Source organism: Peromyscus leucopus, chromosome 4 (assembly GCF_004664715.2).
Source record: "Peromyscus leucopus breed LL Stock chromosome 4, UCI_PerLeu_2.1, whole genome shotgun sequence".
Taxonomy (NCBI): Eukaryota; Metazoa; Chordata; class Mammalia; order Rodentia; family Cricetidae; genus Peromyscus; species Peromyscus leucopus.
This window is the reverse complement of record NC_051066.1, coordinates 94772658-94794904: the sequence shown is the minus strand read 5'-3', so window position 1 is coordinate 94794904 and position 22247 is coordinate 94772658. Positions and strand designations below refer to the sequence as shown.

The following is a 22247-nucleotide window of genomic DNA, read 5'->3' as shown; positions in this document are numbered from 1 at the left end:
TCTGTGTAGCTTTGCGCCTTTCCTGGATCTTGCTCTGTAGACCAGGCTGGCCTCAAACTCACAGAGATCTGCCTGGCTCTGTCTCCCAATCCTGGAATTAAAGGCGTGCAACGCCGCCGCGCCGCTATGATCCTCCTTTTCTAGTCACCCGAGTTTACAGATGTGTGCCCTATACTTAGCAAAAACTTGCAATTTTTGTGATGTCTTTCATCAGTCTAAGTGAATATTCACGTTCATACTGTAAACCAGGCTGCCTCAAACTCACAGAGATCCGCCTGCCTCTGTCTTCCCAGTGCTGGGATTAAAGGCGTGCGCACCACCACACCACCACGCGCCGCCGCCGCCGCCGCGCGCCGCCGCGCCGCCACACCACACTATGCCTGGCATCTTTTTCTTTTTGAGACAGAGTCTCACTAAGTAGCTGTCTAAAAGTTGAAGTAAATTATGGTCAATTCACATGACAGAAATGAGCACACACACAGGCATAAGCACATAGAAAAACTTAAACATCCAGCCATAGATGATAACTTAACGTTGATAAAGCCCATTAAATCTGTGAAGCCACTGGAAACAATTCCGTGTCCTGCACTTACTGGCATGGAAACTCAACTATGATGTTTAAGTATATAAAAAGCACATTTGAAAAAATAAATAAAAATTTAAAAAACACATTTGTCTGAACCACCTAGGGGACACGTCCGTGATATTCTTTTTGCAGACCTTTTCCTACCCAACCAAACCGGCCCCTGATCTGATCCTCACAGAGTTATACACTCACTCGATGCCTACAAACCCCTTAGGTCACATCTGTCATCCGTCCTCTGCACCTCACAGTTATATACCAGAAACAAGGATCTATTGGTTATTTTCCCACATGCCAGACAGTTTGCATCCATTCTAAATGATCAACTTCTCCTAGGAGGCATCTGCCAGGAGAATCTATAGGTGGATCTCTAGAGTGTCAAGGCCAGCCTGGGCTACATAGTAAGTTTCAGGCCAACCAGGGCTACATAGTAAGACCTTGTTCCAAAATAAATATGTAAATAAAATCATATACTTCTCCACTCTGTTGGAAGGTAAATATAACTTCACAGAGAAGTCCACGGGTGAGTCAGGCGGGCAGCTCACAGTGGCACAGCTGTAGTTACAGATCCTGGGTCTAAACACAGACAGCCTAGCTACAAGCGTCCTTGCTGACGACAATCATTTGATAGGCCTCCTTCCATCAAGGTAGGAGCTCCCCAAATGTAATCCTCTTTGAAGGCCCAGCGGAGTCAATATAGTAGTGGCATACCTAAGGGCATCCACAAAGTAGTGAGAACAATGGGGGGGGGGACATGCACTCTTTTTGGGGGTGGGAGTTGTCTTTTGTTGAGACAGAGTTTCTTTAGTCTTGACTGTCCTGGATCTTCCTCTGTAGACCAGGCTGGTCTTGAACTCACAGAGATCCGCCTGCTTCTGCCTCCTGAGTCCTGGGACTAAAGGTGTGTGCACCACCCCCAGTGAGAAGATACACTCTTACCCTGAAAAAGTCAGGGTAATATCTCACATACTGCCGACACAAGTTCAGCAATCTCAAAATAGAAATCTCCACAAACGTTGTCAGGGATGCTGGGCAGTAGTGGCACACGCCTTTAATCCAGCACTCTGGAGGCAGAGCCAGGCAGATCTCTGTGTGTTCGTGCGAACCTTGTTCTGCAGAGTGAGCTCCAGGACAGGCTCCAAAACTACATAGAGAACCCTGTCTCAGAAAAAAAAAAAAAAAAAAAAAAAAAAAAAAAAAAAAAAACAACGAAGTTTTCCAGGGCTCTTTTTTTTTTTTTTTTTTCTTTTTTCTTTTTGGTTTTTCGAGACAGGGTTTCTCTGTGTAGCTTTGCGCTTTCCTGGATCTCACTCTGTAGACCAGGCCTGGCCTCGAACTCACAGAGATCCGCCTGGCTCTGCCTCTCTAGTGCTGGGATTAAAGGCGTGCGCCACCACTGCCCAGCTGTCCAGGGCTCTTAAACAGCTCCTGTTGCGGTCTTCGCAGGCCCCCAGCCCTCGTTTCCCTTCACCAGTATTTCTCTCACTTAGTGGCCTGCTTTCTTCGACACCAGAAGCAAACAACACCATAGCTTTCCTGCTCCAAGACTTCCAGGAAGGGGCTGCTGATGTCATACCCACAGAGCCACCAGCCCAGGAGAGGTGATGGGCCCAAGCATCACCTCCACCTTGCAGTCACATGTGTCGTGCACATGATGTGCACCTGGTGGCTTCCTCTTTTGGATCTTTCCCAAATTAACCTTTCCTCATTGTTCTCCTTAAGAAAGCAGCCACTTCCCATTTCCTTGTGATCCTTTTCTTCTCACTTCTCATTCCACACGCTTCAGTCAACAACTGTTGCTGACAAGTCTGTTTATCTGAGACAGGGGAAGCATTTGCTTTGGGACATAAAGACTTGCACACATCAATTATGCTTAAGGATAAAGTTACCTTTTAAAACTGCTAATTCTAGCAGGATGCCCGGCCTGCCCAGACATGGTCTCTAAGTTCAGATTTGAGTCCCTCCACCAGCCATCAGCTGGCCACCCTAACCATGTTGTCACTGGTCATCAATCTCCTTCAATGTGAAATAATAGGAATGGCATTCACCTTGTGGCTTTAACAAGGGCTGAAGCTCTCTAGCCATTGTCTGATGCCTGGCTGACTAATTATTTCCATTTAAGACTTACCACTTTCCATTGTACCCAGGGCAGAGTCACAGTCTGTCTCTCCACCTGACTCAGCTCTGAAGAATTGAGTACCTTAGAAATGTGATCAGGCTAAATACTTAGACTCAATGGAGGCGAACTCTAGCCGCCTTATTCTCTTTTCTTGCCAAGCAATTTATAGATTGGTCCAGAAGGGCTTATATATGCTAGGCAAATTCTTAATCACCAAGCTGTGTTCCCAGAACTCTTTTTTGTTTTGTAGGGTTTGATTTTCAGAGGCAGGTGGATCTCTGTGAGTTCAAAGCCAACTTGGTCTACACAGTGAGTGCCAGGACACTCAGAGATACATAGTAAGACCCTGTCTCAAAAACAACAAAGCCGGGTGGTAGTGGCGCACGCCTTTAGTCCCAGCACTCAGGAGGCAGAGCCAGGCAGATCTCTGTGAGTTCAAGGCTAGCCTGATCTACAGAGCAAGATCCAGGACAGGCACCAAAACTACACAAAAAAAAAAAACAAAAAAAAAAAAAACCTGTCTTGAAAAAGAACAACAAAAAAACCAAAAACACAAACAACACAAAACCAAACAAAACCCAAAATAGCCAAGATTAGTGGCACACGCTTTTATTCTCAGCATTTTGGGAGGCAAAAGCAGGTGAATCTCTGTTGAGTTTGAGGCCAGCCTGGTCTACAAAGCTAGTTCCATGACAACCAGGGCTACACAGAAAACCCTATCTTGAAAAACAAAAAAAAAATTCTTTATTTTATGTGTATGAGTGTTTTGCCTGCTTGTATATATGTGTGTCGTGTGTTTGTGTGCGTGTGCGTGTGCATGTGCATGTGCGTGTGTGTGTGTGTGTGCGCGCGCCGCGCGTGTGTGTGCGTGTGTGTGTGTGCGTGGTGCGTGTGCGTGTGTGTGCGCGCGCGCGTGTGTGTGTGTGTGTGCATGCGTGTGTGTGTGTGTGTGCGTGTGCGTGTGCGTGCCTGTGGTGTGTGTGTGTTTGTGTGCATGTGCGTGTGTGGTGTGTGCGCGTGTGCGTGTGTGCGTGTGTGGAGTGTGTGTGTGGTGTGTTGTGTGTGTGTGTGTGTGTGTAGTGCCCGAGGAGCCAGCAGCGGTCATCAGACCTCCTGGAACTGGAGTTACAGATGGTCTTGAGCCACTGTGGAGGTTGTGAGAACTGAACCCAGGTCTCTCCAAGAGCAGCGGCTGCTCTTCACCCCCAGCCAGCTCTCTTATTTTCTGCTGCTCTGCAACTGTGCTGAAAGCCTCAGAAAAGGCGCTGGCTCTCTTCACCCTTCCCTCAGTTATAGCTGGGGAGGGCGTCATGTTGGTTTTAAATGTCAATATGTATGGCTTAGAGTCACCTGGGAAAGCTGGCCAGTGGTGGCGCACGCCTTTAATCCCAGCTCTTGGGAGGCAGAGGCAGGCGGATCCCTGTGAGTTCGAGGCCAGCCTGGGCTACAGAGTGAGATCCAGGAAAGGCACCAAAGCTACACAGAGAAACCCTGACTTGAAAAACCAAAGAAAGAAGAAAAGAAAAAAAAAAAGAATCCCCTGGGAAGAGAGGCTCAGTTAAGTAATTGTCTTCATCAGGTTGTTTATGGGAATGTCTAGAAGGTTGCCTTTCTTTCTTTCTTCCTTCCTTCCTTCCTTCCTTCCTTCCTTTCTTTTTTTCTTTTTTTCTTTCTTTTTCTTTTCTTTTTTCTTCTCTTTCTTTCTTTTTTTTTTGATATAGGGTCTCATTATGTAGGCCTCACTCTTGGCTGGCATAGAACTCATTGTGTAGATCAGACTGGCCTTGAAATCATAGAGATCTGCCTGGCTGTGCCTCCCGAGGCTGAAATGAAAGGCACCTGGCTAGGGAATTGTCTTGATTGTTAACTGATAAAGGGAAAACTGGGCAGAAGGCCCTGCTGGTAGAAAGCTAGCCGGAGTTAGCTGGAAAGCAGGCAGGCAGCATAGCATTCACCTTCCTCTGCTCCTGACTGTAGATGTCATGTGACTGGTGCATTGACTTCCCCAAACAGTGGACAGTAACCTGTTAGGGTTGAGTCAAATCCACTCTTCCTCTTCTGAGTCGCTTTGTGCCGGCTTGTTTAATCACAGCAACAGAAATGAAGCTAGTGCAGACTTCTCTTCTCACATGCCTTCCCAATAGTCCCCCCCCAAAGTAATAATCCTCCTATGGCCCTTTTGGGACAAATTGGCCTCACTTGGGGACCACCGTCCCTATGCCCCCAGGATGAAGACTCATCCTTTTTGTAATAGAAACGGAAATTAGTCTGAGGGTGTGGGCCATCAAGGGACAAATTGGAAGGGCAAACAACTTGCCCTACTAAAATCCATCTACGATTCCTCTTTAATTCCCCAACAGCAATACCTTTTAAAGCTGGAGAGATGGCTTGGTTGTTAACGGTGTTTGCTATTCTTGTAGAGGAGCTGAGCTGTGTTCCCAGTAGCCACACGTAGAGGCTCACAACTGCCTGCAACTCCAGCTCCAGGGGATTTCTCCAGCTTCTATTCTATTGCTGTGGTCAGAACACCATGGCCACGGAAAACTTACAAAGGAGAGCAGTTATTGGCCTTAGGGTTTCAGAGGATCAGAGTCCATGACAAGGGCACAGTGACAGGAAAAACTGAGAGCTCACTTCCTGGTCCACAAGTAGGAAGCAGTGAGAGAGTCCTGGGAATGGAGTCCTTTGAAACCTCAAAGCCAACTCTAGTGACTCACCTCCTCCAACAAAGCCACACCTCCTGGTCTTCCAAATAGTTCCACCAATAGGGACCAAGTATTCAGACCTGGAGCCATTCTCATTCAAACCACCAGCAATACTCCTCTGGCCTCTGTGGATCCTTACGCTCATGTGCACACACCCCTACAAGGTACGCCTGCATTTACATCATTAAAAATAGTAGTAAGGCAGCTGGGCCTGGTGGTGAACATCTTTAATCCCAGCACTGGGGTGTGGGACAGAGGCAGGAAGATCTCTATGAGGTCAAAGCCAGCCTGGTCTACAGAGTGAGTTCCAGGACAGCCAGGGCTACACAGAGAAAAACCAAAAATGAAAAGCAACAACAACAACAACAACATAAGGCCAGCCCTTGGGAGCAGAGGCAGGTGATCTCTACGAGTTTAGGGCCATCCTGGTCTACATGGCAAGTTCCAGGCCAGTTAGAGTGACATAGTGAAACCATGTCTCCTCTCAGACATTGAATACTTGGTCCCCAGCTGGTGGTACTGTTTTAGAGTTTGGCCTTGCTGGAGAAATGTGTCACTGGGGAGCGGTTGAGGGTGTAACCTGCACTGTTTCTAACTCTCTCCGTGTTGAATGCTTATGGGGCTCTGGGCTTCCTACCCCATCTACATGCCTGCTGCTTTTCTCTAGGAATCTAAATGCTCAATACCTCCTAACCAGTCAACCTGAGATCAGCCTCTCTATGGAGATGATTATTTCCCAGGACAGACCTTCAGATTTTATCCCACGGGCCCCTGGGATCCCTCTGGAGTATTCAGACAGGGATATCTTCCAGAGAAGTATTTATGTGAACTCAGATATGGCCCTACCATTGGAGTTAGCTTACAGGGACAGGCTGTTTTTATTCGTGTGGCTCCTGTCTTTGCCCAATGCTGTCCATTCTCCGGTGGGGTTGAAACAGCATAGCAAATGTCTTCCCTGACACACAGGCCTTTAAGGTTCAAACTTTCCCCCATCAGAAGGCTTTTCTAGCTTAGGATCCTTCCTAAAACAAGCGCTCTCCACTATGAAATGCCACCCTACACGTGATCAAACCACTGCCCCCAAGCTCTTCTGTGGATCCACCATGACCATTGGAGCTATCTTCAAGGTTCAGGTTTATACTTTCACTACACTTGAGTTCCAGTTAAGTAGTCACACTCTTTCCCAAGTCCTATAGTTTCCTTGGGCCTCCAAGTAACTGAAACTCAACAACAGAGCTTTTATTTGTTGGCTGATATTGTCCTTCAAAACTAGAGGCCTGGGCTAGAGAGATGGCTCAGTGGTTAAGAGCACTGGCTTTGTTTCAGAGAACATGAGTTTGTCTCCCACCCACAACAGCGGTGGTGGCGCACGCCTTTAATCCCAGCACTCGGGAGGCAGAGCCAGGCGGATCTCTGTGAGTTCGAGGCCAGCCTGGGCTACCAAGTGAGCTCCAGGAAAGGCGCAAAGCTACGCAGGAGAAACCCTGTCTCGAAAAACCAAAAAAAAAAAAAAAGTTCTTTTAGGCTGGGCAGTAGTGGCCCATGCCTTTAATCTGGCACTTGGAAGCAGAGGCAAGCAGATCTCTAAGTTCAAGGCCAGCCTGGTCTACAGAGAGAGTTCCAGGACAACCGGGGCTACACAGAGAAAGCCTGTCTCAAAGACAAAACAAAAAGAAAAGGTTTTTTTATGGATAATAACATGGCTCAAGGTTCTTGCAAGGTCGGAGTCTAGAAGAAAGAATGCACTGGATCTGGCCCTTTCTATCACCTACATTTGTATTATTGATCTTGAGTTGTATTTGCTTGTTTATCTTACAATGTATTATTTGTGTATTCTCCATTGGAACCCATAATGTCATCCATACAACCTGAGACGGATCTTTTACCTAACTGCTACCGGCGGGCCATTGACAGTCTCTTAATGGGGATCCTAATTGCTGTCAATGTCAACACCCCTCCTCAGTGTGAAGTAGCCTGATTGATCTTTGCTCTAGCCCCTCCACAGTCACTTAGGGTCACCTGTGAGACAGCAAAGTGTGAGTCAGGCAGTTAAGGCCAGGCACCCACCACCTGAACCCACTGACACTATCCCAGATGCTCCATGGATCAAAGCCCCTCTGCCTGCAGGTGCTTCGTGAGTCAAAGACAATCAATCCGTGGGATGACAGTTCCGTAACTCGACTATTTCATGGTGGTTCTAATGACAGGAAAAGAAATAGGGCATCTCGTGCGGGAGAAGAAGATAGGCCATTATTTGCTCTTGTCTTCTTGGTTCTGGAACTGTTTAAAAGCACATAGCCCTTGACACTTGAGCAGGGTCCTCTCTTGAAACCCCTCAGGATTCTCTCTGTCTCGGTCCCTCTGTCTCTCTCTCTTTCTCTCTCATTGTTGTTGATAGTGTTTGAGACAGGATCTCTGTAGCCCAGGCTGTCCTGGAATTGCTATGTAGACCACGCTGGCCTAGAACTCAACCCCACTCTGTGTTCCAATTGCTGGGGTTAAAGATGCCCTAGTGGCCAGCTTTTCTTCCTCTATGATTAGTGGTGTTGGTCCAAACGTTCAGCTCTGGAGTTCCCAGGCTTCATTTCTTGTCCTTTGGAGGACACAATCCTGGAGTCACAGCAGCTTGTAACTGCAACCGCTGTAGCTCACGATTACAAGTGGCTTCAGGTGAGTTTACCCCTTTCTCCTGACCCCAAGACAAGATCATCCTTGGCTACTGAAGGAGTTCAAGGCCTGCCTAATCTAAATCCCTGCCTCAAAATACAAAACAAACAAGCCAGGTGGTGGTGGTGGTGGTGGTGGTGGTGGTGGTGGTGGTGGTGGTGGTGGTGGTGGTGGTGGTGCATGCACGCCTTTAAGCCTAGCACTCGGGAGGCAGAGGCAGGTGGATCTCTGAGTTCGAGGCCAGCCTGGTCTACAGAGTGAGTTCCAAGACAGTAAAGACTAAACAGAGAAATTCTGTCTTGAACCGCCACCCCCCCCCCAAAAAAAAAACCAACAACAACCAAAAACCAAACAAACCAAAAACCAAGCAAACCTTACTGGTTAGCCTCTCCAGATGGATCAGTCCCTTCAGATAAGCAACTATGCTTTGCCATCAATGTCTGGCCTATGATAACACAGGGGTTCAATGAGTGTTGAAGAAATGGATGTCCCAGATCACTTGGCAGTGAGGAATGGCTTTGGAAGAGAGTTTAGTTTTAGTCACTAGCTCTAACTGCTCTCTTCCATTCAGGTCAGAATGAGCACCTGCAGGAGGTGGCTGGAGGAGGGTGGGGATGTGTCGGAGTTGGCTTTAGCGGGTGAAGGGGCCTTGTTCCTCTGAACACCAGGACAATATGTGGAGGAAAGCATCACACTGGTCTCCTTCCAGTTACTCTCTCAGCTTAGCCGTACAGAACCAGGACCCTCTGCTGAGCAGAGGAGCAAAGTGATTTAAGATTCCTGCACTGGTCCCCAGCTTAGTCCCTCCAGCGGGACAGCAGCCTGGGCGGCCGCGCAGCGCCCTCTGGTGTCCGGTGGCCGCCCTGCCATCCCGCCGTGACGCCCGCTGGAGACTCCCGCGGGCCGCGGCTACCGCGGGCGCGGGTTCCCGGGCGGGGGGCGGCGGATCCGGAGGAGGCAGGAGGCGGGACCCAGTGGGAGTGTCTCCGAGAAACTCGCGGCCTTCGGCGGCTTCCCGGCCCGGGAAGTGAGCCCGGGTCGGTGACCACAAACAGGAAGTCGGGCTGTAACAAAGAGCAGAGGGCGGGGAGCCGCAGAGCTCCCGGGCGCCCGGCCGTGGCGGCAGGTGGAGGGCTGACCCCGACGGGCGGGCGCACCTGACTCTTTCTCGGCCCAGTCCCACCCGGCCGGGGACACCCTGGGGCGAGAGGGGCAGTGGGCGCGGCCCCCCTGGGGAAAGGCCACTGGGACCTCCCGGGAGCATCCCTTCCCTGGGAAGGGACAGTCACAGTTCCCTGAGTGAATCACTTCCATCTCCTTCCCGGAATGCGGCAGGTCACACGGGGCGGAGGGCTGGGCCCACAGATGGTGCGGACCCACGGGGAGACAACACCGACAGGCGGAGGAGGGAGCTAAGGGAGGACGCTGTAGCCCCCGCCCCCGGCAGGGGTGTAACACAGTACATGTTGGTTGAGTCCTGTGGCCTCCACTAGCCTGAGTGGAACCCTTATATCCTCATCTGCCCCTGGACGGGATCCACTGTGGCCTTGCCTGAGCCCGCCAATAAAAGCACCGCTGCCTTCTTCGCGGCCCCTCCCAACCCAGAGCACAAGGATCTCCAGGTGGTCACCAGCCAACAAGCGCTGGAAAAGCAGCTGTCCTCGGGGCCGAAGGTCACCGGGAGGTCAGACCAATTCTTTAGACAGGACAGTAACTCCAGGCTGCTGAGGAACTTCTAAACTCTGAATTCGCTTTAAAAGTACACAAACAAAGATGAGCATTTGCTAGGCTACTGAGAGCACTTGACTGCGGGTGTAGAGCTATAATCTAGTCTTGTTTGAATGCCAAGTCTCCTGGACACTTAAGTGATCAAGAGAGCCTTACCTCTGGGGAGGGGGCTGGTCCCTCAAGGAGAGACCTTCAGGAAATCCTAGGAGAGAAGGATTATAATTTGTTTACACTCCAAGTGAGAACTGGAACCCACTTCTGAGTTGCTAGGGGGAGGGCCTCGCGTGGGCTGCAGGTTGGAGCACCCATAATAAGCATAGGGCACCAAGTCCTTGCATGGGCTCCCACTTGTGCCAGGAAGCAGGGGTGACGTGTTGGGTGCTCTCAGCTCCCTGGCTAGGGTAACAGAGGTGGTAAATGGGTTGAGCCAGCAGCCAGGACCCCTCCAGGGCTCTTCTCTGACCATCTGGCAATGTAGCCCAGCCTGGTGGTGTGGACGTGCAGACTCGCGGGTGTCCTACCTGTCCCCCACATGGGAGCCTCGTCATCTCGCCTTCTGTCCCAGCCCAGTTTCCCCCGCCCCCAAGAGCCTAGGAGCCGCTTTCCTGTTTCATTTTGGGCAGGAAGAGTGAGGTCGTGGTGTTCTTCCCTCTGCTGTGGGCTCAGGCTGTGGGAACGGTTCCCTGAATGTTTTCCTGTTTGATACCCTGTGTGTGCACTAGAGCCAACAGAGAATGATGACCAAGCCGTGGAGCATGTGCGTGCTCCTGGCACTCAAATAAGCACCCAGATCCTGGGTCACCATGCCGGAGCTGGGGGTGGGGCCAAGTTTGCCTCCCGCAATGGCTTCCATTAGGAAGGGCGTCTGTTGGGTCTGTTTTGCCTTACTGTGAACAGGCTGAGGGCTGGGGGCATCTCGGCAGCTTTTCCCTCGCCTGGGGTGGTTGTTTTAGTTTTGGTTTTTCATGAGTTGTGAGTTGCTCACCATGGGGTATGTTTGTGGCTGCAGAGAGAGGATTGGCACCCTAGGGACTATCCTGAGCCTTAGAGGAAGCTGGGCATGGAGTAGATTGGAAACCCCCTGATTAGCATCTCAGCCTGGGCAAGCCGACTCAGGAAAGCTGATTCTCCCAGTCCCTGTGGCCTCATCCATTCTTCCAGCTCTGTCCAGCTTCGAGAGAGACAAACCCAGGGCAAATCCTCTGCACATGCCCATTCCAGATCAACTCCTCACGAGTACCGAGGAAAGAGCAGGCACTGGGATAGGAGGAAGTACTCAGAGGGGACTTAACTCATTATCTAATAAGAGAGCCTTTTGAATAAGTCACGAGAGACTCCTCCGCAACAGGAGCAAATCAAGGCCCCCACGCTTCTTCTCGGGCTTGGGGAAAGGGGAGAGAGATTCCAGTCAGGGAAAATATAGCCCCATGGAATGCTGGGAGAATAAAGTGGGGTAGGGGTACCCAGTCTCAAAGTCCCCAGGCATGGAAGGTTAGCCTAGGCTGGGGATAAGGAGGATGAGGCTAGGATCCCCAAAGACCGGACTGAGACACAGGCCTTCCACACAGCATACCAAACCCAAGCATGCACAGGCCCTGGGGGTCCCAGGAGGGCATTCAACAGCAAGAAGAGAAGGGTCTTCCGACCATTTGGGGTAGGAAAGCAGGGAGAAGATTCCCACTCTACCATGACAAAGACAGGACCCAGAAGTAATAGTTTCCTGTACACATCTGTTCCATATTATAAATACACATTATATACAAAATAATGTTATAAAATGTAGAAAGGTCAGTGCTTCTGATTCTTAAATTATCAAAATACTAGATTCCAAAATAAACTACAAAAAAAAAAAAAAACACCTCATATTATTGATTTCTGAAGATCGGCTTCAAGGGTGGTCTGGGGCAGCAGTGGGCACTGATGGAGCCCAGGCTCAAGGGCACAGAAATGGGCATGGGGGAGGAAAGGGCCTAGGCCACAGCAGCACCCGCTGTCTCCCTCATAACAGCCCTGAGCTCCCCAGTTAGGCCTAAAACCCTAGCTGGCAAAGGGGGCAGGCCCCAAGCCTGTCTGTCCACACCAGGCAGAGGCACCAGGCCCAGTGAGAGGTGCGCTATCTACTTTTGGCCAGAGGGTCTAGGCCAGTGGCACCCCACATGCTGCGGTTGGAGGCAGGAACCACTTGTCTCACCTCACGCCCTGGGTAGCTCCTGCCAAAAGCCAAACTCCACAGTTTCCCTGCCTACGGGAGGCCCGTCCCTTGCAAGCCTCCTTCTCCTCTCCCATTTGGGCCCAGCAGTCATGATGAAACCTGGGCAAAGGCACTTTGGAAACACAGATGCCCACGGAAGCCACAGCAGCTCCGAGACCAACTGGGCCACTGCTTCTCTTCGAAGAACAGTCAAGAGCCCCGTGATGGCCACTGCAGGCAGAGCCAGTCCAAGTGGCACCTTGGACATCAGCTCAACAGATGTTCCCCTGGCTCCTTGGCTCTGCTCCCTTGTTGGTGGGGGCTGCCCATCTGAGGCCAGGCAGACGCCTGCAGGCCTGCAGGGTGGTGCAACTCTTGGCAGGTTCACAGTCTGTCCAGTCCATGCCGTTCCCTCCTCCTCCTCAGAGCAGCACTGTGCATACGAAAGACGTCCCATCCAGGATGCAATGTAAACAATGCAGAAGGGAGGCCCAGCTGCTGGGCCGAAGCTGGGGTCTGGGTAGGCTCGTGCCTTATACCTGGGGAGCACATACAAGATGGGAAGATGGTTAGCTTGGGGATAGGCCCTGTCTCCGGGGATGCTCTGGGCCTCTTTGGGAGAAGTCGCTGGGGGAGGGGCAGTCCCCTCAGTCTTCTGCCCTAAGATATACAAGTGTCTGGGGGTTTGCACTAACGTGGGGGGGACAATGGAGGAAGCCAGTGGCAAGGAGCGGGCAGACATAGGCAACCGGCTTCACCCAAAGGCAGCTAGCTGGGTAATAGTTCCTGAAAGGTAGCCGGCGCCATGGCTGTCCTTCCTAGCCCTACCCGAGGTTCCCCTGGCTCCTTAACTTTGTCCCTTTCACTGGTGCAGCTGCCGAGTCAGGCATGCCACCTGGTTCCTGTTTCACACCCTCTGTGGTAATGAGACCAGCAGGGGACCCAAGGGCCACCACGCACCAAGGAAGAGGTCTCTGACCCACCCCTTCAGGAGGCTGCTCGTGGGCAGGACATTTTTCCATCCACACAAGGCAGGAGGGGACATGCTGACGGGGAAGGCCAGCTTACCTCCGTGGCAATGACACATTCATTCCTCTCTTCTGATATCAAACACACTGACTGGTACATGGAGTCCCTGGGGGAGCATATCGCTGATATTCGACACTCTGGCTTTTCACTGAAGGAACACAAGACAGGCGGGTAAGAATGAGGGAGGGGGAGGGGGAAGGGGAGGAGCCTGGAGGTACAACGAGGAGCTGATCTAGACCCCCGAGAGTTAAAGGTTGCCTACTACAGTGGTCCAGAATGGTGCAGGCTGGGGATGCTCAAATGCTGGCCCCCAAGAGAGCCACGGGACTCAACCAAACCAAAAAAGTCACAGGCCTAGAAAAAGCCAGTATTGCCACTAGAGACAAGCCGTACTGTGGAAAGATGGAAGTCACAAGAGATACGCACGCAGTGGACAGTTGGTGTCTGGGAGTGAAGAACAGGTGAGCGGGCGAGAGGGACTTCCCTAGTAAGAGACCCTTAGAAGAAGCCGGGGTGGGGCGGTGGGGGCGCACGCCTTTAATCTCAGCACTTGGGAGGCAGAGCTTAGCGGATCTCTGTGAGTTCGAGGCCAGCCTGGGCTACAGAGTGAGTTCCAGGACAGGTGCAAAGCTACACAGAGAAATTCTATCTCAAAAAACCAAACCAAACCAAACAAACCAAAAAACCCTAGAGGAATTCTTAAAAAATTATTAAATTGTTACACTTGTGTGTGTGTGTGTGTGTGTGTGTGTACACACGCATGTGAAAGTGTGCCTGCTACCGCACCAGTGTGGAAGTCAGAGGACAACTTGCCGAAGCTCTTCTTCCCTTCTCCCCATGTGGAGCCTGGGGGTCAAACTCGGGTCACCAGTCTTGGCAGCAGGTGCCTCTACCCTCTGAGCCCTTTCATTTTGTTTCCGAGAATGATCTGCTCTGTTGCCCAGGTTGGCATCAAACTTGCCATCCTCCTGTCTCAGCCTAAGTTAGGGCTACAAGCGTGTGCCACTGTGCCTGGCTCCCTACAGAGAGGCAAGTGGAGAATCTTGCTGTCAGTACCACAACCCTACTTGTTTAAAAGCAGCCAGGGCCTGATGCCAGTCTCCCGCTCAGCCCGGGAGACCCAGTCAAACTATGGAAGGGTCCACAGCCAAGCCCCGGGCTTCCAAGGACGGCTCACCTGTGTAACCGAAGTGGCACCTTCTCTCCTAAGCTCTTGTCACCGTGAAGATACTTCCCAGGCATGGTCCCCCGGCCCAGGGGCCCTGGAGCCAGATTGTAGTCCAATGTGTGGTTCTGCAGTTTGCCACAGTTGGACTTGTCCAGGCCACAGTCCACTTCCAGCTCCTTCTTCTGGTTCGTGTTCTTGAGCTGGGCAGCCGGGATTAGATTGTCCTTCTGGAAGTCTGACAAGTTGTTCATGGCCTCCCTGCTGCCATCGTCCGGCCGCCGAAGCCGCAGCTGGCGCACGGCTACCGCCACCATGCCCAGCAACACCAGCAGTACCACCAGCCCCACACCCAGCGAGACGGCGACCCAGGGGAAGCTGGGTGGCAAGCCCACGGGAAACTCGCAGCGGCTGCCCACAAAGCCGTAAGGACAGTTGCAGACGAACTTGTCTGAGGAGAGGCCAGCGTAGCAGGTGGCCCCGTTGAAGCAGGGCCCTGAGGCACAAGCATCCTTGGCTAGCCGCACCTCACAGCGCCTGCCAGAAAACCCAGCAGGGCAGGTGCACACTGGCCCATTCTCCAGATCGTGGCAAGTGCCCCCATGGGCACAGGGGCTTCGGGCACAGTCACTGATGTGGAGTTCACAGTGGGTGCCCGTGAATCCAGGTCGGCAGCGGCAGGTACGGCTCGGACCTCTGTTTAGGCACTGGCCCCCTGTAAGGACACAGGACCCAGGTCAGCAAGAGCCTGCAAATTCACAGGTGAAGGGCATGGGGCCTAATCTGTGGGCTTAAGCCTTCTGCCTCCGTGTGTTCGGACTGCACGGACAGAACCCTTCTACAAAGAGACTTGTACAAAGTCTCCGCTGACCCTGGTTCTCCGTGCCTCGGTGGACTACTGTATAAGTTTCTGGCAACTTACAGAATTTTAGGGTAAGACAGATCTGCTTGGCTTGCTCTCTCTAGCAGAGGATCTGACGCCTGTGGTTTTACCTGACTGACCCTTAGCCTCAGTTTCTTCCGCTGTTAAACTTCCCAGGTAGCTCTGAGGATCAGGCAGGGAAGACACAGAGGCCAGTACAGACTACATACAGGAAGCGCTCAGGTAGGCGCAAGCATCATTTACTCTTCACAATCTCACCAAAGACACTTAGCTACATCTTCCTGTTCAGGGATGATAAAACTGCGGCTTGAGGGATTAGAGTGTGAACAGGTTACGTTGCCACCCCCCGGCCCTCAACAGCTCCCAAATGGCTGCCTGCCTGTCTTACAGACAGTCGCTGGTCAACCAAGTGCATGGAGACACAACGTGTTTTGTGTCTCAAAAAGTGCTGATATTCTACACACTTTGTGCCACGCTCATTCTAGGTGAGTGTGGGGAAAGATGGGGCGTCGAGGTACAGAGCTCTAACCATCACTGGCCCTTGAGAAGGGACGGGAAGCCTCCAACATCTTTCTTTCTTTTTATGGTTTTTCAAGACAGGGTTTCTCTGTAGCCTTGGAGCCTGTCCTGGAACTCACTCTGTAGACCAGGCTGGCCTCACAGAGATCCGCCTGCCTCTGCCTCCCGAGTGCTGGGATTAAAGGTGTGTGCCACCGCCACCCGGCCTAAATCCTTCTTTCTAATTCAAGGCTTCCTAAGGAGGGCCACTTGGCTATCCTAGTTAGATCAGGGCTCACCCATGGGAATAAGAATGGAAGTCATACAGGATGGGGTACTACCTCTCACCTAAGGCCTGCTGCTGACCTGTTTCTCTTCCAAAGAGCCACCCCCAATTACGCAAGCTCTTCACCCTCCAGAGCAAAGGAGAGTCCATTTCACTCAGTCTGCCCAGAGTAGCAGACAGGTCTCTCTCTTCTCTTGACTCTCTCGCAGGCTCTCTGGCCCCAGGCCAGTTCAGCAGGTTGGTAAAGTGACAGAAGGGACTCACCATTGGCACATGGGTTGTTGGTGCACCTGTCGACCTTCTTCTCACAGTTGGAGCCAGTGAAATTAGGGGGGCATTCACAGGCATAGCTGGCCCCCTGGTTGCGCTCCCGGCAGGAGCCCCCGTTGAAGCAGGGTGAGTCGGCACAGGTCAGGGTGCTGTGTTCACAGTGCTGCCCATAGTATCCTGGGGGACACAGGCAGTGGTAGCCGTCCTCCTGGTCCTGGAGAGAGACCATTAACAGGCCACAGTTAGACCCTGGGGATGGGGCAAGGATAGATGAGGTTGGCAGTTAGCCTCTGCTCGCCCATAGTGCCTATCCACGGATGCCTATCCAAAGACTACCTGGACGCTCCCTGGTTAGACCTCTGCCTCCCTGAGCTGGCTTGAGTCTCACCTTACAGCTGCCGCCATTTCGACAGGGATTGCTATCACACTTGCTGAGCTCCAGCTCACAGTCCACACCGGTGTAGCCTGGGCGACAGGTGCAGGTGTAGCTCCGATGGCCGCTGTTGGAACACGTCGCTCCATTCTTGCATGGGGAGTGGTGAGTGCAGTAATTGAGATCTGTGGAGACAGGAAGCCACCAGCTGAGTGGGATCAGAAACTCTCCCACCTACATGCAAAGTCAGCCCAGACTTGACCCAAAGAAGCGTCAACGTCTTCCAGGCCCAGGCATCCCCCTTCCTCTGCCAGGGAAATCATGAGTGTTGAAGTACCTTAAACCACATTGAAACTGTACAAATAGAGGAGAGTTGGAAACAAAGCACAATTGGTCAATGTGCCGCTGTGTAAGCTCACACACACGGCCAGCCACAGCGGGATGAAGAGGAGAAGGAGGTGAAGTTAAGGCCCCTCGTCAATGAGGAAGCCATGAAAGGCTTCATGGAGGAGCTGTATGCCTAAAGGACCCAGAAGAAGGAGTAAAATTTCAACACGTGGGAAGGGTAGCAGGAAGATGAGAGCCACCACAGTTAAGACTAGGCCTTTTCTAAAGGAGGTATTCAAAGTGTATTTTGGGCTGGGCGGTGGTGGCGCAGGCCTTTAATCCCAGTACTCGGGAGGCAGAGGCAGGTGGATCTCTGAGTTTGAGGTCAGCCTGGTCTACAGAGCGAGTTCCAGGACAGCAAGGACTAAACAGAGAAACCCTGTCTTGAAAAAAAAAAAAGTGTATTTTGAATGATAGCTATTTATTTTCTTTCTGGAGAAGAACAAGGCGAGAGAGCCAGACAAAGCAAACAGAGGGCCTATAAGGGTTGTGTTTGCATATAATGAGTATACGACTGTATCGCCTGGGAGCAAATATGGATGGCAGAAAGGGAGAGCAAGGGACCAGGTGTGTGTGTGTGTGTGTGTGTGTGTGTGTGTGTGTGTGTGTGTGTGTGTGTGTGTGTTGGGGACAGGAAAATGGGGGACGTTCTGTGTGTCAGAGAGAAAGAGAGAGAGAGAGAGAGAGAGAGAGAGAGAGAGAGAGAGAGAGAGAGAGAGAGCATACAAGGACTAAATTCCATGCTGGCAACAAGTCAGGACCTAGGCAAGCTTTTTCCAGCATGGCAACCCCCTCCCCATTCTTGCCAGGCCTGTGCAGTGTCTCCATGACAGCAGGCACAGTGCTTGACCCTGAGGAGGAGAGGATGCAGCTGGTGCAGGGATGTGGAAGAATAGGCTCACAGACTCCTATGTAGGCAGAGGAGTAACGACCGTCAAATGCCAGGTAGCCCGGGCAGCTGCCTGGCAAGTGTCACTGGAGAAAGGCAGGTGGCTGTGCCCACACTAAAAAAGGCAGTTAGCTATTCCCTCCACCCAGAGGCCCAGGTTGGCCCCAGCCCAGGGCGGCCAGTGGGCACACCCCACCAGACAGCTGTTTGGGGAGAGCCGCTCAAACAGCCTTGGAAGGTGAGCAAACACTCAGAGGGTTAATCGGTAACTAAAGGCAGAAAGAGGAACAGAGCTCGGCCTCCCTTTCTCTTTGGTCTTGCTAGAATTTATGAGCATGAGCTCCAGGCTGCCAAGCTGTTACCCCTTGGGCCTCTTTCAGTCACCTTGGCTCTTCTGTACCTGGAGGAGAACGTCCTACCATCCCATTCTAGGTCAGTTGAAAAGAGCCTTTAAAAGCACCAAGACTGACCTGGGCTCAGCTCTCTCATAGGTAGAGGACTGCCTAGTGTGTCTGATACCCTGAGGTCCATCCCCAACACCACACACACACATCCTAAGATCCATGAACAGTAATAGGGAAGCCAGTTAGTGATCACCAAGAAAGAGGGTCCAGTCACCGTCTCAAGTTTCCACCCACCCCCCACCCCCCCCCCCGCCACCCCATCTCTCCTCCCCTCACTCACCTTGGTCACAGAACAGACCTCCCCAGCCCTCGTCACAGGTACACTGCCAGGGGATGCTGCAGGTGCCGTGGCGACAGCCATTGTGGGGGATACATTCGTTGCACAGGCGGCCCTGCCAACCTGGACGGCAGCTGCAGGACAAGAAGTCGGGGCATAAGGTGGGAGGCCTGGTTAAGAGGAAGAGTCCCCCTTGGCCCGCCCGCTTCCTGTCCCCAACTTACAGGCACTCTGCTGGCTTGCTGCAGTAGCCGTTCTGTTCATGACAGCCAGAAAGACAGATAGCTAGGGAAAGGAAACAGGGCTGGATGAGGTTAGGGTACCAAAGCCTCAATATTCCCTCCTGCTCTCCAGAGCTCACTTCCTACTATTGGAATTGGATGCAATTGGCCTCCAAGAGGAGCCATGGTTATCTGAATGGGAACCAGGGACAAAGGGGTGGGAGAGAACCATGCTGAATGGAATGAAGAATAGGGGTCCACGTGGCCTTATGCCCCCTGAGGAGGAGCTCTGAGTCCTAGGTTACAGCATCCCCAGGTGGTCCTGAAACCCAGGCAGCACAGACCCACTTTCATGGGGGGGGGGACATCCCTTCCCTTCCTTTCCAGTGGGGGCCTGGCTGCTTACGCTGATCACAGTATTTCCCCGTCCAACCCGGCAGGCAGGACAGGCTGCCGTCTGGCTGGCACACATAGTGTCCGAAGAGGTCATTGCGCTTCTTGCACAGGCGGGAACAGTTGTCTCCATAGTAGTTGTCACTGCAGATGACCCGGTAGGAGTAACGCAGTCTCGTGGGGAGGGTGCTGTTTTGCTCATCTGACAGCCAGTTCTGACCCACAGCCAGGGAGCCTTGGATGGTGATCTCACCGATGAGTGCATCAGCTGGTAACGCCTCTGCAAAGAGAGGATCGGGTCAGAGAAAGACAGGCAGCCCGACACAGAGAGCCAGAGACTGCTGCTGCCCACTATCTCCTTCACCGAGACTACGGCGGCGGGTCAGTTAGCAACCAGACTAGTTATCCCGATAACCCCACCTGCCAGTAAGCACAGGGCAGAGGGTCCCAGAGTCTTGCTACTTAGCTTCCCTGGGTGTGTGCATGTGCAGGGGGCTTGATAGCATTCAGAAAGGGTACAATAGACGGATGTTAAGATATCCCAGGGTTGTGGAGGCAGATATGGAGGGGAAAGAGGAAAAGAGGTCAAAATGGAAAAAAAAAAATTAAAAGGGGGAAGCTCTCTGATTCGAGATTCGGGAGCAAGGAGATCTTTGGTGCGGTTTCAGGGGTTCTGCTCCAAAGGTAGGTAATGTTTTTTTTTCTTTTTTCCTTTTCAAAGTGAGAATTGTTGTGCTGGTGAAATATCCTTTTCCTCTGTGTCAGAACAACATCCCAAAGCCATTATTCCCTTTCCAAAGGAGCGGAATTCGCAAAAGGTGTAAAATACAGGAAGGGGCCCGTCAGCGGCGCTGGCAGCCTCGGCCTTTCTCACCGCCGTGCTCCCCGCGTTCCCACGCCAAAAATAACCCGCAGGAAACGCAATTGTGCTCTGAGTCCAGGCAGCAAGCGGAATCCGAGCGTCCAGCGCGGGGCGCAGCTCCGGCCAAGCTAAGCGTCCTGGCCCCCACCCCCAAGCCCGCGTTTCCCCCGCCTATAACTGGTTAACTCTTTCGGCGCCGTGTGATGTCGCCCCCCTGTGGCTGAGGAGTGAGATACTCACCTGGCCGCAGGTCGTCTCCCGGCGCGTGCCAAGCTTGGATGTTGAGTGAGAAGGTACCCTGGGAAGCAAAAGGGGGTGGGGGTGGGGGTGGGGGGAGAGATAGCGATATGAGCAGGGCAGGAAAGGAGGGGGTGCCTCGCAGCAGCCTGTTTAATTAATCTAATTGCAGGATACAGTTACCGAGCTCGGGTCAACATAACTGGTGTTCGCGCAGGACAGCGCGCGAGCTGAGAAGGCAGGGGAGGGAGGGAGGAGGGAATGTGGGATGCGAGAGTGTAAGTGAGAACTGGGAGTGGGCGGGTGGTGCAGCGTGGGGGTATTGGGAATGAAACTCGTATCCCAAGAACTAACTGGGTGGAAGAAAGACTAGTGAAAGCCCTCTCCGGGATGGTCTTATGAGAGAATGGAGGTGTGTGTGTGGAGGGGGAGCAGGAGAGAAAGAGCCCCTGGGGGTCTCCTGGGGGTGCCCTTTGGAGAGAGGTTCTGGTTTCTGGGCGCTCTTTTTTTTTTTGCCTTCGGTGGTCTCCCAGGTTGTGCTTACCGGCCAGGTGAAATTGAAGGGCAGTTGAAGAGGGTTGCGACCACCGCCGCTATTCTCGTCCCTGATGACGAAAGAGTTGGTGCCCAATACCGGTGTGGAGACGCTGCCGAAGGTGCAGGGTCCCGGCGAGAAGGTCGCCTGGAAGTGCTTCAGGCAGATGCGGAAGAAAGTCCGGCAGCCGGGCTCGCAGGGCCGCCCATTGGCCAGCACCCCGCGCTCGTTGGCGAACTCCTGCAGCCGCAGCTGGAAGATGCCGGAGGCGGCAGCGCGCTGCTGCACGGGGACCGAGAGAAGGAGGGAGGAGAGCGGTCAGGTTCAGCTGGCGCCGGGGCGCAAGCCCGGAGCGCCGCGGGAAGGGGCGGAGAGGGCGCGGGACGTTACCTGCGGCCACAGTACCGCCAGCAGCAGCAGCGCCCAGTGAAAGGCGCTCCGGGATGCAGGCGTCATTCCCTGGGCTGTCCTCTCCCCTCGGGGGCTCTGACTTGGCTTCTTCGGGATGTCGCTCTCCAGCACGTCCGTCTGCCCGCCGAGTTCCTGAAAAGCTGATTCCTCTCGGGACTCTGCTCCCCGGTCGCCTTCTCGAAAACTCGGCGGCGGCTCGATGCTTCCGTAGGTATTCCAGGTGAAGGCGACTGGGCGGTGGTCGCTCTAAGTCCTGTGTCCTGGAGCTAATCCTAGGGCCTCCAGCGGACTAGGGCCGGGGTACACTGCACCCAAGCGGCTTTGGCTGAGGCTCTCGGCCTCGGGTTCCTGGCCGGCGAGCAGCGCCGCTACTGAAACCTGCTGGCTCCGGAGCCTTTCTTATATATATTGGCTCCTCTTCGCAGCCTGTCACTCAGACAGACTCATGGTCACTCTCCCCTCCCCTCTAGGCCTCTAGTGGCTACAGTCCCAACACCCACCGGAGGGGGCCTCCGCCCCCGCCGCTCCCCCTGTCAACTAGCCAGTAGGGCGCAGGTCCCCGCCCCTCTTCCAACCTCTGGGCTCCCAGCTCTGCGCGTGCCCAGGGAGCAGCCCTCAGAGATCGGCTGGTTAAAGGCTGAGACCCTCGCCACCAGAGGCTAGGAGGGTAGCCCAGTGATGCAGCGGGAGGTGAGGTGGTTCCCGGATAGTCCCGGGGTGGAAACGCTAAGGGGTCGCCGCAGGCGGTGGATCTGCTCCAGGCATTAGCTTCCTATAGTCCTCCAGCAGGTGGGAAGAGCTTAAACCAAGAAAGCGAAAACCCGCGCCAGGGGACTTGGAGCTCCCTCTTCTTCCCAGACTGTAGGTAGCTCGTGCCTGGCTGGCCTCCAGCCTAAGAGCACCCACCCACCACGCGTCCCCAGCACCGCGGGGAAGCCGTCGGACGCGTTAACCTTTCCGTGGCCATTCCAGGCAAGGCAAAGGGCCAAGCGTCTAAGACTCGGGTCTTCTCGGCACCTGGTAGGCGTGTCACTCCCCAGCCGCGGGGCGTGCCCAGCGCGTGCCTTCTCTCTTCTGTTCTCCACCCCCACTACCTCCTGGCTCGTGCTAGCACCAGGACTAGTGGTCGGAAAG

At 53.2% G+C, this 22247-nt stretch overlaps 2 protein-coding genes across 2 annotated transcripts in view; both read right to left on the bottom strand.

The window, feature by feature from the left end:
* Positions 1-22247, bottom strand: part of Spint1 (serine peptidase inhibitor, Kunitz type 1) — a 120570-nt gene that overhangs the window by 9674 nt on the left and 88649 nt on the right. The gene's annotated exons all lie outside the window — the stretch shown is intronic.
* On the bottom strand, positions 11516-21581 carry Dll4 (delta like canonical Notch ligand 4). The gene is made up of 11 exons (XM_028885962.2): positions 21093-21581; positions 20712-20984; positions 20171-20228; positions 19082-19348; positions 18679-18739; positions 18458-18588; positions 16513-16682; positions 16119-16338; positions 14200-14902; positions 13062-13170; positions 11516-12532 (listed from the first exon to the last, which is right to left on the bottom strand). Exons 1-11 carry the CDS (start codon positions 21156-21158, stop codon positions 12527-12529), a joined length of 2064 nt encoding a protein of 687 aa, XP_028741795.1. The 5' UTR covers positions 21159-21581; the 3' UTR covers positions 11516-12526.

Excerpts from the sequence above, each read along its gene's own strand:
- Dll4 (XM_028885962.2), bottom strand. The coding sequence starts at position 21,158 with ATGACGCCTGCATCCCGGAGCGCCTTTCACTGGGCGCTGCTGCTGCTG. Across the intron at positions 20,229-20,711 it reads CCTTCAATTTCACCTGGCCG|GGTACCTTCTCACTCAACAT; the intron begins GTAAGCACAACC and ends TTTGCTTCCCAG. Across the intron at positions 18,589-18,678 it reads AGCAAGCCAGCAGAGTGCCT|CTGCCGTCCAGGTTGGCAGG; the intron begins GTAAGTTGGGGA and ends CTTGTCCTGCAG.